General features: G+C 44.0%; 1 protein-coding gene across 1 annotated transcript in view; it reads left to right on the top strand.

Moving 5' to 3' along the window:
- The window catches only part of LOC138527919 (high affinity choline transporter 1-like), a 460,733-nt gene that overhangs the window by 361,596 nt on the left and 81,195 nt on the right, over positions 1–17,942 (top strand). Inside the window, exon 5 of the mRNA XM_069639281.1 lies at positions 12,928–13,071. Coding sequence (XP_069495382.1) covers positions 12,928–13,071 — 144 coding nt within the window. The remainder of the gene's footprint in view (positions 1–12,927; positions 13,072–17,942) is intronic.

Genomic DNA, 17,942 nt, shown 5'->3' on the forward strand with positions numbered 1-17,942 from the left:
CAGTGCACCCAGCAGTGAGACGCAGATTCTGCTCTTATAATCAGGTTCATGGAGCGTGCCTAACTCTTGCTAGACTTCAGACTGTGCAGGGTAAAGAGGAAGCTGCTTCTCAGTGCACCCAGCAGTGAGACGCAGATTCTGCTCTTATAATCAGGTTCATGGAGCGTGCCTAACTCTTGCTAGACTTCAGACTGTGCAGGGTAAAGAGGAAGCTGCTTCTCAGTGCACCCAGCAGTGATACGCAGATTCTGTTCTTATAATAAGGCTCATGGAGCGTGCCTAACTCTTGCTACACTTCAGACTGTGCAGGGAAAAGAGGAAGCTGCTTCTCAGTGCACCCAGCAGTGAGACGCAGATTCTGCTCTTATAATCAGGTTCATGGAGCGTGCCTTCAGACTGTGCAGGGTAAAGAGGAAGCTGCTTCTCAGTGCACCCGGCAGTGATACGCAGATTCTGTTCTTATAATAAGGCTCATGGAGCGTGCCTAACTCTTGCTACACTTCAGACTGTGCAGGGAAAAGAGGAAGCTGCTTCTGAGTGCACCCAGCAGTGAGACACAGATTCTACTCTTATAATAAGGCTCATGGAGCATGCCTAACTCTTGCTAGACTTCAGACTGTGCAGGGTAAAGAGGAAGCTGCTTCTGAGTGCACCCAGCAGTGAGACACAGATTCTACTCTTATAATAAGGCTCATGGAGCATGTCTAACTCTTGCTAGACTTCAGACTGTGCAGGGTAAAGAGGAAGCTGCTTCTCAGTGCATCCAGCAGTGAGACGCAGATTCTGCTCTTATAATCAGGCTCATGAATCGTGCCTAACTCTTGCTAGACTTCAGACTGAGCAGGGTAAAGAGGAAGCTGTTTCTCAGTGCACCCAGCAGTGAGACGCAGATTCTGCTCTTATAATCAGGCTCATGAATCGTGCCTAACTCTTGTTAGACTTGAGACTGAGCAGGGTAAAGAGGAAGCTGCTTCTAGGTGCACCCAGCAGTGAGACGCAGATTCTGCTCTTATAATCAGGCTCATGAATCGTGCCTAACTCTTGCTAGACTTCAGACTTTGCAGGGTAAAGAGGAAGCTGCTTCTCAGTGCACCCAGCAGTGAGATGCAGATTCTGCTCTTATAATCAGGCTCATGAATTGTGCCTAACTCTTGCTAGACTTGAGACTGAGCAGGGTAAAGAGGAAGCTGCTTCTCAGTGCACCCAGCAGTGAGACGCAGATTCTGTTCTTATAATCAGGCTCATGAATCGTGCCTAACTCTTGCTAGACTGCATACTTTGCTGGGTAAAGAGGAAACTGCTTCTCAGTGCACCCAGCAGTGAGACGCAGATTCTACTCTTCCAATTTCAAATCATTATTGAGCCAAGGGAAGCACAAAAAACGGATCAATTGAGCGATCTTCAGGTTTAGTACCAGGATGGCATCTTTTACCATTATAAATCATGCAGGACCTGATCAACAGTCTGCCGGTAATTCTGGTGGATTTACCACTAAACTAATTTACCATTACTGCCACCTCGGTCCCACAAATTTACCATGGGATCACAAGTGGGGAAACAGCAGTGTTAATCCCAATGTTTAGAGTCCACAGGACTCCCTGGGGATTTCATCAGATTTACTGCAATTTTGGGAGATAAAGTGGAGGATATACCTCTGGCAACCCGCTGGAGGTGAATTTTCCTCTTCTTCTTCAATCATGAAATTCTTTGGTGTGAAAAAGTGGTCGCAAAGTGGTGGCAATTGTGTTTGTGCCATTTTAGCACAATTTTTTCTCATAATCCTGAACTCGTGATAAAGCCCTCCAAGATTTTAAAGATCAGCGTGCAGGTGCCTGTTTCGTTTATTGAGCAAACATCTCCAATGTCTGTAATGTTTAACTGTCAGTAAATTGTTACTATCCTGCACCTAACCAAATAATATTTTCTCATTAGAGTTGGGAATCCTGATGCTTTCAGCTTGATTACATGGCAATCACAAGGGTCAACTGTTGCTGAGACCTGACAAGGTTTTGGTCTAGGGAAGCAGTACTCATTGGTATACGCCAGGGCAATGCAGAAGATGGTGATCCATGTTTATGTTAAGTCGTTCTAAGACTGCACTGAGAAAGGGTAATCAGTGTAGAGGGACAAGATGACATGTGTCTTCAGAAAGCTATGCCTGAAACCTTATCCAACAGCAGTTCAGATAAGTACTAAAGATTATGCCCACTTTGCTCTCCTGTGATGCATATAAACTCCTCAGAGTCTCACCTATCACTCTTCTGAGCATTTAAAGGAATAGTGCGCTCAAAAATATTATTGTCCCGAGGGTTCGGGCATGTGTTTTTAAGCATACGTTGATCATCATACAAACATTTCCCATGCACCTTACCGTAGTTTTCCTCTTTGTTACACATGCGAAACCAGGCAGCAGGGCGCGGCCATCTTGTGCTAATGTTATCCGTTGCCACATCGCCCAAGGTGGACTGCCCTGGCGGCACTAAATCGTATCCCCCGCCCCTGAGGCTGAGATCACTAGACACGTACCGCCCATTTCACAACACCAATGCACGTCTCGTGTCAACAGTCTCTGCTCTTCAGCTAATGACATGTCTCCATGGAAATGGCAGGACGCCTCTTTTCTCAATAAGTATAAACAGACCGCTTCTCATCAGACAACATCAGATTTGCTTTTCCAATCGTTTCACTGTCTTTTTTAGAGTATTCTGTGCCTTGTTTCGGTGCTCTGGTCAGCTACCTTCATTGCTCGTAGCCTGTGCGAACAGATACTAGTACCATTACTATCCATTTTTATTTTGCCCCATAATGGCAACAATACAGCCCTACCAGTATGAGCCGGAGTATTCGGAGGCAGAATTACTCGAAAGAGAAAGATGTGCAAACGATGAGGCTTCAGATGACAGTTGGGAGGACGAATCAACAGATGAAGAGCCTGAGCCTAGTCGCATGGACGACTTTTCCACCTGGTATACCTGCAATCGGTGCGCAGTAATTCCAAACGAGGAGGAGAGCTGCTGCCGCCGAGAAAACTCTGGATGCTTCTCATACATATCGAAAGGCGAGGCACAGCCGCAATGCGTTACCGAGCTGCATGACTTCAGGGCAGCCTGCCTCGCACGGTCTGTGTTGAGGATTACGATGGTGCTTATGCACGAACTTCGAGCAACAGTTCGCCCTCGCAATCCAAGTAATGAGTAAGTGTACTCTAGTTTTGATGGCAATCAGGCCACTACCTTTTCATGGCTGCCTCCTATATTGTCGTAACTTTGATCTATCAATGCCAAACAAATATATTCTTGCAATTCTATACATCACTCGCAATTTGGGGAAATCATAGTGGTCTCCTTATGTTTATTTCATGTACAACCATGAAGCAATATTTCTTTGTGTCTCTAATGTAATGGAATGCATAGTCGTTCAATATTGTACAGTGTCTAAGTAACATTTGTACTGGCAGCAATGCCATTGGATACAAAATTTCATTTTCAATTAAGGTTTAATACACTTATCTTGTTCATTTAAAAACAGTTTGTATCTTTCTCTTTCACAGGTGGTACAGGCTGGTGGCCTATCATTCGTTTACATGGTGGCTTCCTGGGAGGCTTGGACACTGCCTTCGACGAGTCATACCTGCCTGTGTTGTTGGTGCCATTAGAGAAACTTTCCCCAGTGACAGCGGTCAGTACAGTGGATTTTCCCACACTGTGCTGCAACCTGAAGTTTATAATGTGTAGTACATTTGTGCCATCAAAATCAGCAACAAAGTAAAACACAACAGAACTTTTATCAATGGTTGTTTACATTTTTCAGTGAATCAAGTGTGTCTCTATTCAGCGGTGTTCCGGGCCTTGTCTGCACGCCCTATCCCCCCTCAATTATCAAAGGCAGTTGGTACCAGTGGATCTGTGCTGCCAAAGGGGGCTGCCAGGGGTTGGAACGGCCAAGGTGCCAAACACCATGTACACTTCAAAGGTATCTTACGCGCCGGGGTCATTGTTCACATGCCCTCCTCAGACCCAATGTCTCCAGGCAGGCTCCCCTTGATGCAGCCCACGCCCCTGCAATCCACATAAGTGTGTCTCCATTCAGCAGTGTTCCCGGGCCTTGTCTGCACGCCTCATGCCCATCCATCCCCCCTCCAGAATCAATGACTGTTAGCACCTGTGGATGTGCCCTCCCAATGAGGGCTGGCTGGGGTGGGAACGGCCAAGGTGCCAAACACCATGTACACTTCAAAGGTATCTTACGCGCAGTGGCCATTCTACAAATGGCCTAGCTAGACCCTGTGTCTCCAGGCAGGCTCCCCTTGAAGCAGGCCACGCCCCTGCAATCCACATAAGTGTGTCTCCATTCAGCAGTGTTCCAGCCCTTTCCTGCACACCTCAGGCCCCTCCATCCACCCCTCCAGAATCAATGACTGTTAGCACCTGTGGATGTGCCCTCCCAATGGGGGCTGGCAGGGGTGGGAATGGCCAAGGTGCCAAAGGCCATGTACACTTCAAAGGTATCTTACGCGCCGGGGTCATTGTTCAGATGCCCTCCTGAGACCCAGTGTCTCCAGGCAGGCTTCCTTTGAAGCAGGCTGCGCCCCTGCCATCCACATTAAACCATGCCATATACACGACATTCATTCACATACACACCCACCTTTCTTATTCTTTATAAACCACTTGATATTTATCATGATAACATCTTTGAGCACTGCAAGTCAACACGTGAACGTCCTACCCAAGACCTTCTGTGACCACTGCGAGTCAGCTCTTCATCGTGCTACCTGTGAACATCTCCCTGTTCTCCTGCTACTAACTACCCTGCTTGCTGAATCTAACTGTTTGTTGGTCAAGGTAAGGGCAGGTCACCTAATCATATCTCCTTGATCTTTAAATTTCTATCAATTTCGAAGGAACGTACCGAGTAGAATAATGTTCATTCATCTCATTTCCATGGCAAAAGGTTCATTTGTTATGTTATCGATATATAGCACTTGTCATCAGTGTAAATTGGGATCGAATTGCATCCTTCGTGGACCGTGTCTATAAGCATGTTTCCTTTTGCTGCACGATAGTACATTCAAGGGGCGAGTAACATGTTACGATTTGCGTCACATCAATGAATTGTGCATGAAAGTTATGCTATAATACAGCCGGCTACGCTACACAGGTTTTGCTTCGGTGACCAAATCATGGACTGCGTAGAAAAATGTATGATATAATTCCATCTTTCTCACGCTTTTATGCAAAGTAATTTTCTCATAATGTTGACCTTTATTTTTTATAGAATTTCCAACAATGCCTGCATGTACGGTTTACGGTTGCCGCTCTAAGACCCAGGACAAACCTAAAGTCACTGCAATGCATGTAATCCCGAGGAATATAGATCTAATAAGAGAATGGGTCAGATATTGCAGGCTTGCGCCAGAAGAGTTTGAAAGTAGAGCCCATGAAGTCTTGGGGACTCGAGGGGTGATCAATTCTGCATCTGCAGCCTGCACTTTGCCACTAATATGCACGACCAATCGCAGTACACAAAGTAGCTTTGACACAGAACGTCTCGTAAATTGCTTCCAAATGCAATTCTGAATCAATTTCATGCACACGCTGCCTCAGGTGAGTTATGGTTCCTGATTTAGCTGTAGGCCTTGGGGTACTGAACAGGTAACTACATGGACGGATTGGTGTTTTTGGTGTAAATGTCCCTTATAATACTTTTCATATTTACAAGATTGTATTGCTTTATAACTAAACCCCATTTTGCTAAACACCTGTCCTTGGTTTTAGGAGCATCATAGAAAACGATTTATGGGCACAGATAACTATGCTATAGAGCTCTTGGAAATAAGCATAATCTTTTCGTAATGGGTTGCTTTACATGTCAATTTGTGGGGTTAGCATTTCTAAATCAAATCTAATTTTGCCTTTACAACTCCATGACAATGCACTGAATATGAAGGAGCAAGATTCTGCATCCATGCCTTTCCTGGAGTAAACAACAACTTTGAGCGTGCATCATGTAGTTTTATTTAGCTATTCAGTTCCGGAAATGTTTCATGCATGGAATTTGGGATAATATTATCAAATTTACATATCCTATCGTTTGTTTACATGTTTCATTTATGGATTTTTATTGATATGTACCATTGTCTGCATCACATTGTGTGTGTTCAATTTCACTTTTTTCATCCATACTAAAACAAGTACTGTTTTACAGGCTGATGCTGGTACTTCCACTACAATTACATCATCCTTCGGAGCTGATACGGGGCCAGGGGTATGCATACTGACAGTTCCCTCCAATGAAAGAAAGTTGGCCCTAGATCTGATACCATTAGACATTGACATTATTATAAACTAGCATCTTTTCCAAATTGCTTCAGTGCAACATTTCAATCAGTGGGTTTCTTTCACGGTCATCTTTGATCGAGTAAACTAGCCATCAATCAGGTGAAATTCGAAATGTATATTTTGACTAAGTGACATGCACAGTGTACGAGGGTATCTGTGTAAATCATGTGTGCGATGGAATAATTTGATTTCAAATACGAATTACTTATTTTTAATGAATACTCTTTTCTAGGGATTTATACAAGATAGGGATATAGAAGAGGAGACACGTGGGTCCGAGTTGGCGGGCGAGCTTGCTGGTGCAGTCATTACAGTGAAGTAGAAGGTTTCACAGAAAACCAAGAAAGTCAAGGTAGCTAACAATTTCATTTTCAAACAGTGTTTTGTGTTGTTGCCTTCATAACATGCTTTTAAAAAAATCTAAAGTGCCATATACTGTATGTTGGATTTACATTGAACTTGTTTTTCCAACCCGTCTTCTAGAAGCCTGAAGGTGTATGAACTATGCAGACACAGACAGCTACAGAAATCAGAGATGCTGCTTGCCAAACTGATTTGGAGCAACTATTATTTGAGGCGCAGTGTGTTCAAATCAATAAGCATACTCGAGAGGCTTTTGCCCAATGGCCAGAAAATGAATTGAATGTGACCGGCGAAGCCAGCAAAGTGTTGTTGGACCAATGCGAGAGCTCCACCAGATGAAGATGAAATTGAATGTAATGATGATGCTTTAGAATCAGACGCAGACCACATGACACAATCGACACCTGCCAAAAAAGGGCCACCCAAAAAACAATTATCATTGATGTTTTCTCCAATTCGTGTTCAAGTAACAGAAGCTGAAATAACAGAGACTGAAGCATCAACACAATAGACCGAGGAACTAGCCAAAGATCTCGACTACAGTTTGTTCAGTTGGGCTGATATGTCAACCACAGTTGAGTCAGAAACAACATTCATGCAGGATGATAGTCTAATAAAGGAGCCCAAATACATTGTATTCGACAGCTGCCTGATGGAGATTATAATGATGCTGAAATGTGTGCATCCAGTGAGAGGGGAAGTATGCGGGAAGCCATTGGTGAATGTGACTCATGTATCACAAGGCAGTAACCTCAAAATACAAGCCACCTGTGAAATGCTCCATACAAAATGTTCATGGTCCACTCAACTGATGCTGGGGAAACTGCTAGCTGGAAATCTACTGTGTGCAGCTGCTTTACTTTTCAGTGGCTCTAGTTTCAGTAAGGTGTCCAGTTCCTGCCAATTTGTGGGACTCCAGTTCCTTTCTAAAATGCAGTACTACAAATATCAATGTCAATATATATTCCCTGCTATTAGTGAAGCTTGGAAAATTGAACAAATGTCTATTCAAAGTACATTCACAGAAAAACAGTTCAGGCTAGCTGGCGATGGACAGTGTGACAGCCCCGGATTTTCAGCAAAGTACTGCACATACCACTTTCAGGACATGGAAACTAAAAAGAATTGTGATTATGGTGGTCATGCAGGTGTCCGAATGTAAATCCTCAGTGGCCATGGAGAAACTTGCTTTTATAAAATCCCTGGAAGATCTCCAATCGAAGGGAATGTAAATCGACCTCATAGCCATGGACAGACAGACATGTTTCAATAGCCAAGACAATGAGAGAGCAGTTTCCAAATATTCACCATCAATTTGATGTATGGCATGTTGCCAAATCAATCAATAAAAAAATCTTAGCTGCAGGAAAACAAAAAAAGGTTCGGAAAATATTTTACAGTGGTCCCAGTCTTTCAGCAACCATCTTTGGTGGAGCTCCAAAACTTGTGATGGGTCTGTGGAAATTCTACTAGAAAAATGGTGGTCACTAATGCACCACTGTTCCAACGTTCACTCTTGGGCAGAAAACCAACATTTCCACCAATTTGCACATGGCCCTTTGTCGCCGGAGCAGGAACGGAAGAAGAAGTGGTTGATTCCATCATTACCTCCACACAAAGCTCTTGAGAAGATTGTGTTTGATAAAACTCTATCAAGAGATGTGAAGGGACTCACAGAATTCTATCACATGGGAGAATTGGAGGTGTTCCACAATATATGCCTAAAGTACAGCCCCAAGAGATTGAATTTTGGCATAGACGATGCAACATAGGACATTAGTAGCGGTATTAGTGCATAATGAGAATGTAGGGTGTGAACAATTGAGGACTGTGGGAAACTTTGGGATGCTTCGATACACAATGGCCTTCACGAAAAGAAGCAAAAAATGGGTGGTCAAGCCAATATACGAGGAAATGGAATTCGATTTTGTGAAAGATCTTATTATGACTGTCTTGGACATACATACTCACGGAATCGTGCACGATTTTGTTCCGGGGACACATACATTGCCACAAAACATTGCAAATGTGCCCTGTCCACCTAAAGCAGAGCTTGTGGAACAGTTCACTTCCAGGTACAAATGATTACCATCTGTTTTTTTGATCAACAATGTTTATATAAAGTGCCAAATAAAGCATCCAATTTGTCTTTTGAAATCTATCCTCTTTGTCAATTTTTTTTCAACAAGAACCATTTTTATGAATTCCATACAATGTAACGCTGTGCTTTCACACTTCCCAGTTTCGTCAAGCTACTGTGAGACCTTCACTGATCATGGGAGGGACAGATGGATAACAGCATGAAAGCAACTTTGGGTTTCCCAAATAGCAGAATAACTACTTGTCCCACAAAAGGAATGAGACCTAGGCTAGATAGGATAATCGGCACTCAAGAACTACTGACTGTGAGACCTTCGCTGATCGTGGGAGGGGCAGATGGATGACAGCATGAAAGCAACTTTGGGTTTCCCAAATAGCAGAATAACTACTTGTCCCACAAAAGGAATGAGACCTAGGCTAGATAGGATAATCGGCACACAAGAACTACTGACTGTGAGCAAAACAGTGCATCAAAGTGGGTTGTTGGTGAGAAATAGCTGCACTCTGACCAATATATTCATGGGGGCATGTGTTGGGGGTCGTTGCTAATGTAAGGAAGGAGTGGGTCGTTTGAGCCCCTAGCCCCCATACCTTATATGCGAAAGTGACACCCTGCTCTTGCACTCATGGGGGATGCCTCCTTTGCCCTTCTGCAGCCATGGGGAAGAGGGCCCTGACATAAGCAGAGGTGGGGCTATTGCTAGACACACTTGGACTCCATTTTGTGTACCCTCGACTCCAACTTTGGACTAGGCCGCCGTTCTGGCATCGCAAAGTTTCCCCTCCCCCTCAGCAGCTCCGCGAACAGTGAGCACTGACAGCCCCCACCTTTTTCCTCCTGCGCCTGTGCATTGCAAGTCCCTTTCTCATGGATGCGCCGAGACAAGATGTTGCGAACAAAGAATGTATTAATTTAATTCTTCATCTGAGATCACGGTCCTGTGTGTGTCAGGGCCAAACCATGACTTGTAGTTGTCCATCCATCTCAACAAATGTTCTCCTGCATCTCTCACCCCCGCTGCTGGGAAATTACTGTTTGTTCAACCTTGTGCCCCTCTAAATCTATTCTTTTCATGCACCAGAAGTGTGACCCTTCCTTGCTGACCACCCCAGACTGCCTCCCAATAAAACAAGACCCCAGTCATAGTAAATTCTGACCTAAACTAACATGTGTCACACCACCCCCTTTCTAGCTCTGATGTGCCAGACCTGTCAGCTATCAATCCCTGCCCCCGGTGGTTGCCTCAGGGGCAAGACCCCCACACCCTTCACCTCGCTAGTGACCCAAAGTGGGATAGTACAAACACACGTGTGCAATTTATAGACCTCTAATATATAGGCTCAGGTGGTGCGGGGTTAGGGTCTGGAAACCAGATGCGTTCAAGGAGAACTGTGGTCATAGGTTTAGGGGACCGCAGCCTGGCAGGAGGGGGTTGCAGCAGGGCTTGCTTGGAAAGTCTAGTACGAGCACATTTTGTAAGGGCTCGAGACTTGCTCCTTGCGGAAAATGTTTACGTGATTTGCCGTGTAAACAGGAGATGGGCTGAGCTGAAAGGTGGTGTGGGCTGGCTGTGGGAGTCGCTGGGATAGTGCGAAATTGTTCAGAGGAACAAAGTAAATCACTAGAAATGTCACGCGCCATTGGTGGATGGCAGCAAACAATTCATATGTTTTTCAAAAATATTTCTAATGCCACCATGGTCTGAAGGGCTATTGGCTCCCATTCTGAGTGAAGGTCATGGGCTTTGAATTTTTGCTTGTGATCTGAGCAAAACCACGCATCGTACACAGTATAAAGTTCAATAGTTTTTCAACCTTGAAAGAAAGGGAGGATTCCGAAAGGAATGAATGAAGGGAGGGGCGTAATACCGTCAAATATGATAAGATTCACCATTTCAAAACTCGACAAAGGAACAGGTAATTTAATTTTATGAAAATGTGTTGATCTGAACAAAGTCTTTGAGTTACGCCAAGAGAATGGAAATGGCGAATATTATGTAAGTTTTACTTTCAACGATTTTATAGACCAATTAGTCAACGTATCAATAGCCGACCATTATTGTTGGCTTACATTGTACTGGGATGTTCTTTGTGGCATATTGCAACGACACGCAAATACAACCGGTGTGTGTACTTGTCTTTGTCCCGGGTACATGGGCAGTCCAGCATTGAGATACATGTAGTCTACCACTAGGTTCCCCCAGGTTCCACAAACGCCAAATTCTACACTAATATTTAATTAAAATGCCGTATATGTGTTCTTCGAATTTTAGGGTCAACTTCCGCATACCATTTAGAGCTGAACATACTCCATAGCACTAACCTCTGAAGAAAATTGTAGACTACTTTTACATTGTTTTCTCTGTGTACCAATTGTTTCATGTCTGTGTTCATCATTAGTTTTAACATGGGCCGAATTAATGGGTAAAATGATAAATTGTAATAAAGATCGACTACTGAGACACATTTCTGTTATGTTTTTCAAACAGCTACATCCTGCCTTTCTGCGATTGTCATCGATTCCAGATATCAACTGACAGGTATTTTAACAGGCAGCTGCAGATACACTTGAATGGCTGGATCACAATGACACTTTTTTGGGACGATCGCCATGGGTCGATATGCCCTTACGCCGTACCAGCGATAAGGAGCAACCTGACATTGTTTACGGTGGCCTAGCGCCAAGCTGATGCCCAAGGCTAGCGATTCACGGTGCGTCCAATGCGCTTCTTATACCCAAAAGGAACACCGTGTGACTCACAATAAACATTTGTGGATCGAGAACAAACAAAAAATTACCCATTTGCTTGAATATGGCAATCGACGGATGTTCTCGGAGTGTTTATTGTGAAATAAAAGTACTTTACAAATTGTAAAGTTTTGCTATTTCGTTTAAAAGTATAGTTTTATATTCAAAATTGGGACACGCTGTGTTGTGAGATGATGTGTGTTGATATTCCGAGTTCTGCGTTAACTAACATTAACATGTAGGTGATGACTGGGTGCGCTTGGCTACGCTTCCCAGTAACGTCATAGAGATAGGCAGAGAAAATCACTAGGTTTGGGGATGTCAGCCTCAGGAGCGGGGGATATGATTTAGCGCAGCCAGGGCAGTCCACCTTGGGCGATGTGGCAACCGATAGGATCAGCACAAGATGGCCGTGCCCTGCTGCCTGATTTCGCATGTGTAAAAAAGAGGAAAACTACGGTAAGGTGCATAAGAAATGTGTGTACGATCGATCAACGCATGCTTAAAAATTCATGCCAGAACCTTCGGGACAATAATATTTTTGAGCGCACTATTCCTTTAACCCCTATTTGAGCAGAATTTGGGAGCTTTTGCGCACTACTGCCGTTTCCCCAGCAACCAAGAAGGAACAGATGGACAGGTGTTGAGTTGTGCAGTATCTGATGACAAAACCATCATTTAGGAGTAATCTTACCCTGAGTGAGATACCCCTCAGTGATCCCCTGCAACCCGTAAATCTGATTTGCATCTGCTTTTAGGTTTTTATAGGCATCATTCAGATGTATACCAATTGTAGGATTTCCTTTAACTGCTTCCTTTCATTCCGTTAATGTCAGGTTTCACCTCCTGTGAAATTAGCAGGCTCAGAAGTCACTCTTACTGTGATGTGACTGGCGATCGAAGGGCATTTGTGGTCACTTCTGCCTTGCTATGATTTTGGTGACATTACATGAGTGCTCGGGTGGACGCTGAAATTGTTTTGACTATTTAAAACACAGAACCAATGTTGCTATTGAAAACAAGGCGACAGTTCCTTTCCATGGGGTTGTATTCCATGACCAAAAATAATAATGCATAGTCCCAGTCATCCACTGAGAAATAGGTCTTAAACCTTAGTGTAAGTTCGTCCACAATAGGCAGTGGGCATAAAAGTAATGTTGCAAACATCTTCTAGCTACATCAAGAAGCGAAGTGGAATGGTTATTAACTGTCTACACCTATGTATCTGTCACCTCGATTTTATATGGAATATTTTGATATATTAGTACTTCACACTGGAGCGCCTGGGGACCAACTCCGTTGGTGAAGGTGCGCGGTACAAATACCTTTAACATTTAACATTTTAACATTTAACTCATTGTGTTTTCAATGCAGTGTACGTGTGCGCCATTTGCCTTGATGAACCCAGCAACTACAAACATTGCTTACACCGCAGTTCATGAATTGTATCAAGCTCCCTGGATTGGCAAGATCGAGACTGAGTATCTTGCAAGATGGGTGGATGATCTTATATTTTTGGTAAGATAATATGCCCCATGAAGATGGCTGTTTAGGTGTCTGCTTTTATGGCTTTCTTCTTTTCGTGGAAGAACAGCAATCTTCAGGGTTGCTCATTATTGGACCCGGGGCCTGACTGTCATTATGCATGACTGACATCTACAATGCCGTACCACCTATAAACACATGATATGATATGATATCACATTTGTAACACGCCTATACACAATTGTTTCAAGATGGAATGCTGTATGTGTGTGGACATAGAAGGAGCCTGTGTTTGTCCTAGGACCTAGAGTTCAGCAACGGGTGGTATTTTGCTACTGTCTGTAAACACCATCTGGTAATATTTCATAAACAGTCTTGGCCATGGGTAATAGCAAGGGGAGTGGAAAGAAAAAAGCAAGAAAGGGAAATCTTTACCTTACCATGATAACTGTGTGTCCGTGCACCCTGTACTGTACTGGAGGCATCTTTTGGTGCCAGGGGGCAGATGGACCTTTACGGGCACCAGGATTCTAAATGAGTCCCTGTCAGTCAAGGCTGGTGAATATTTTCTGTGAAGGTGACTAAATATTACCCCAAATAAGTGCGTGTTGTGTAAGGGAGCCCAAAATATATATATATATATATATATGAGGAGTCCAGGATGGTTATCCCCCTAAGAACAATTTTTAAATAATGTGTTGAAAAAATGCATTTTTTAGTTCCGTTATTGACAAAAATGTGGTACAAAGTCAAACAATTTACAATTTGTTCTCTCCGTAGCACATGAAAAAGCCAGTAAATGCCATGTCACCAATAGGACAAAGGAGCATTTTAAAACATGTTCATGTTGCTGTGGCCTCAATTTATCTATGCCAGTAATGGTCACTGTAAATCTCTTGCATGAGGCTGCAGCCACAATTTATCCATGCTAGTTAATAGAAAATACATGTAATGGGCATTGTAGGGTTCTATACCTCTGATTACCTTCACCCCTTTAAACAGCATGCAACAACATGCCTATCCTCTGGCCACCTTCACTACTTGCAACAGCATGCATCTAAAACATTAGGATTAGCTTGCTGTAACAGCTTTTCTATTTGAAGTCCTCTTTGGTTACCATTACCAGACTTGGTGCAAGGCAGTGCACACTAACCTTTTTACCACATGCGGCATCAAATGCCCCCACGCCTTACATTCTATGCATCACCAGAATGAACAGTTCACACAATAACCAACCATGCACAGCTTTTCTGATTCTGTAATTCACTTTATAGGTTTTCTGCAGATCATAATAAAAACACACACAGAGCAATATCACATTGGATGGATGTAAAACTTTGGGGGAGAAACATATTACAGCTTAGCAAATAGTAATGTTTTCACAAGTGCCTGGAGACCAATTCCATTGGTGACAGTGCGCAGTACAAATAACTTTAACATTAACAATAACCTGTCAATGCAATGCATTCAAAATCACATCTATTTCAGTATCAATTCCCTGGCTTCTTTCACACCAGGCAAAAAGCTCTCTTCTGTGCCCAGTGAAACAGGCCTTTCCTTTTGCTAACTTGGCAAAGCACACATTTTCTTTTATAATCAAACCTGAGCTATAACTGTTGCTCTGGGAGTGCAGTAAACTCCCTTTTTACAAGTGTTTTTCTCCATATATGAAAATACATTTGTTCTCCAGTGAATGCAGAAGAAAGTGCTTTTCCTGTTTCGTGCCTAATTTGACTTTTTGCTAATTCGTGTATGGTTATCTAAAACATGTAAGAATCTCTCTTTGTTTGGCACTTAGTGCTTACCAAGTGATCAATGTCACTTCGTCTGCACGGCAGGACGCAGGCCGTCTCTCCCCTCAGCTGCAAGTCAGGACTCATCCAAGAATCGCCCAACACCCTCCTTCTGGTGCTGCCCAGCTCAGCTCAACACTGCAAATCCAGCACACACGCAGCCACGCAGCAAGGCATCGGATTCCAGAATGTCTTTTCCTTTTCTCTCTCGAACCTCCTTCCTCCACTCTCTCTCTCGATCAGCCCCACAAATCAACCGCTCCTCCCTCTTTTTGTAGGTCCACTTTTCTGCTGTCACCTTTGCTCCTATATCCAATATGTATTCTTTACCATAGTCATTTTCCAAGCCTTCCTATTTGTCCACAGTGAACTTTATAGTGCATTGATCTCAGTGGCCCTTGGCCCTTTGAAACACCTGTGCTCACACAATGGACTGTTTCAGGCAGAATGATTCTGAAAATTCATTGCGCAGCCTTCCATCCACACACCATAGGTGGATTTGTAATTTGTGCATTTTATTTTCCAAACCAGCATCACAGAGTCTGTGCCCGAATTCAGCATCTGAACCCATAGTTTGCACCATTCCAATCACTAATTATTTACTATTTTAGGGTTAGTGTTAATAGGTAAGAAATTAGTAAAGGTTATATTTGTTAGTCCGTATGCGATAAAATTCTTGCACGGTTGAAATTCGCTCCACTTGTTCCTACAGCATGGTCGGCCCTGTGGGAGCCAAAGGGGAGCATCGGGCATGGAAGAGGAGGTGAACGACCCCCCCCACCCACACCATGTTTCTGCCAATGCCTGTGCCTCAGTCTTTCTCTAGTCCACCCTTGTAGCAGCTCCACATTGAGTCAAGTAAGTTCTATATGACTAAAATACAGACAATCTGATTATCCATTGACACATCATGATTTCCTATACAAGAAGTAATTTTAGTGGTGGAACCTTCATCCTCGTCTCGAGAGGATAGCTCAGGGGCAACGTGTTCGCCTTGGAAGCAAGAAGACAAAGAGAGGTACAATGAACTCCGGCGGGAAGTGTGAGAAGCTTGAAATTCTCTAGGAGTCATCCTTCATAGAGGTGTTAATCCGGCATATTTCATGACTTCTCCATCCCACATGAATGAAATATGACGAACAGTGTCTAAGCCCACAAGTACTAGCCATTCAAAGGCACCAACCTATTTATAAATCACCTCATTTGCATAGAGGGCATCACTTCCTTTAGCCAGTGGGACTCAAGCAATGGCAGTCACACGTCAGGCAAGTGTTACATGTTACGAACAATGCCCAGATTCTGCGGACACCAGCCTGATGTGAAGCACACCCCATTCAGTTAACGCTTGTGCTATATGATATGATATGATATGGCATTTATAACGCGCCTATAAACAAGTGTTTCAAGATATTTGGGAGTAACCTATATTTCGAAGGTTCCAATCCTGGTATTGATATTGATATTGATATTTTATTTCTATTGCGCTCGTACACAAGTGTTTCAGAGCTCGACAAGGCAAGGGAGGGGAGGGGAACAGGGAGAACAAAACAGTGATTTTACTAGGCCCAGTGACATTGAGAACGCGCACGTGCATGGGGGAGGGGAAAAGTGCATGGAAGGGGGGAAAAGTGGAAAGTGCGAAGCAGAGGAGAAACAGATAAATAACAATAAATAAATAATAAAGGCAACACACAGTTTTATTGCAGCCAGCAATTTGCAAGTGCTAGGTTTAAGGCAGCAGACAGGGTAGGTCTGATAAGTGCTGGAAGAAAAAAGTGGGGGGGCTGTATGGGTACAGATACAGACCCCAGTGCAAGGGGTGGCGGCCCGGAGGCAGTGCGGGAGGTTGGCTGGGTGAGCAGGTACCTGGGCCCGGAGGACAGAGGGTGGCCAGGTGCACGGTGCCAAGAGAGAACAGATCAGCAGGGGAGAGGGGGAGTGAAGGCAGAAGAAAAGAGGAAGGTCGTGAGGTGCTTCTGGAACCAGAGATGGTTCTCCACAAGTTTTAGAGTGGCAGGTAGGCTGTTCCAGAGGGAGGCCCCAGCCGAATACCGAGATCTATCCCCAGCTCGTTTCTTTGAAAAACGACTGACCCTGAGGGAGTTGGAGGTAGAGGAGCAAAGAGCTCGAGAGGGGAGGTATTTGCAGAGGGATAGCTGAAGGTATTTTGTACCAGGCCCCAGAAAGCCTTGTGGACAATGCAGAGGGTTTTGAATTTAATCCTTGCATCCACTGGGAGCCAATGAAGAGATGTCAGAGCTGGAGAGATACGATTGCAGGGCTTGAGGCCACGGGCAAGTCTTGCAGTCCTGTTCTGGATTAGTTGAAGAGGGCGGAGAGTAGAGGCAGGTAGATTTAGAAAGAGGCTGTTACAATAGTCCAAGCTAGAGAGAACCAGGGCTTGGGATACCATGAGCTTCTGGGGGAAGGAGAGGAAAGGCAGAATACCTCTGAGGCGGTGCAGTCGGAAATTTGACTTTGCGTTATGGGTTAATCTGTCTACTGGACAAATATACATTCAAAATGCAGGTCATGGGTTTGCATCTCAGCTGGGTTCACTTAGACTCTGATGGGCAGCAACAGTTTTAATGGAACAGCATGGCACTACTCATCAGGAGCCCTTTACTTTAAAAAGGGATTGCAAGGTATGTTTCATCAGAATGGCTACAATTTGTATTTGACATTACGGACACATAAGCATTGTTGCAATCCTCAGCATGGGCTGTACAACCCTAGTGTCCCATGAAGTCAGGACATAGCACTCTACAGCCCCTTTTGTCCCAATTCCAGAATGGAAAGCATCACTTGCTTCTACAATCAGATGAATCAGTGTCACCATCTGTAGAATAGTAGGGTTGCTATGTGCAATTTCTGCGGCGATCCCACCTTGATGTGCAGTCACTGAGAGGGCCAGTAGGCCTCTTTTGCACCATTCCACCAAACTACACAGATTGGAGGAGTTGCACCCCTTCCTATAGGACAGAACAGCATTTTTCACTAGGGCTGCTGTACTTTTGATAGGGCAGTGTTATACCCTTTTAAAAGTACAGCAGTATGTTGCCCCTTATCTAAGCACCTACCTTGTCAACGACTTAATAAAATTAACTTGTA

Source organism: Ambystoma mexicanum, chromosome 7q, assembly GCF_040938575.1.
Source record: "Ambystoma mexicanum isolate Mex_15411 chromosome 7q, UKY_AmexF1_1, whole genome shotgun sequence".
Taxonomy (NCBI): Eukaryota; Metazoa; Chordata; class Amphibia; order Caudata; family Ambystomatidae; genus Ambystoma; species Ambystoma mexicanum.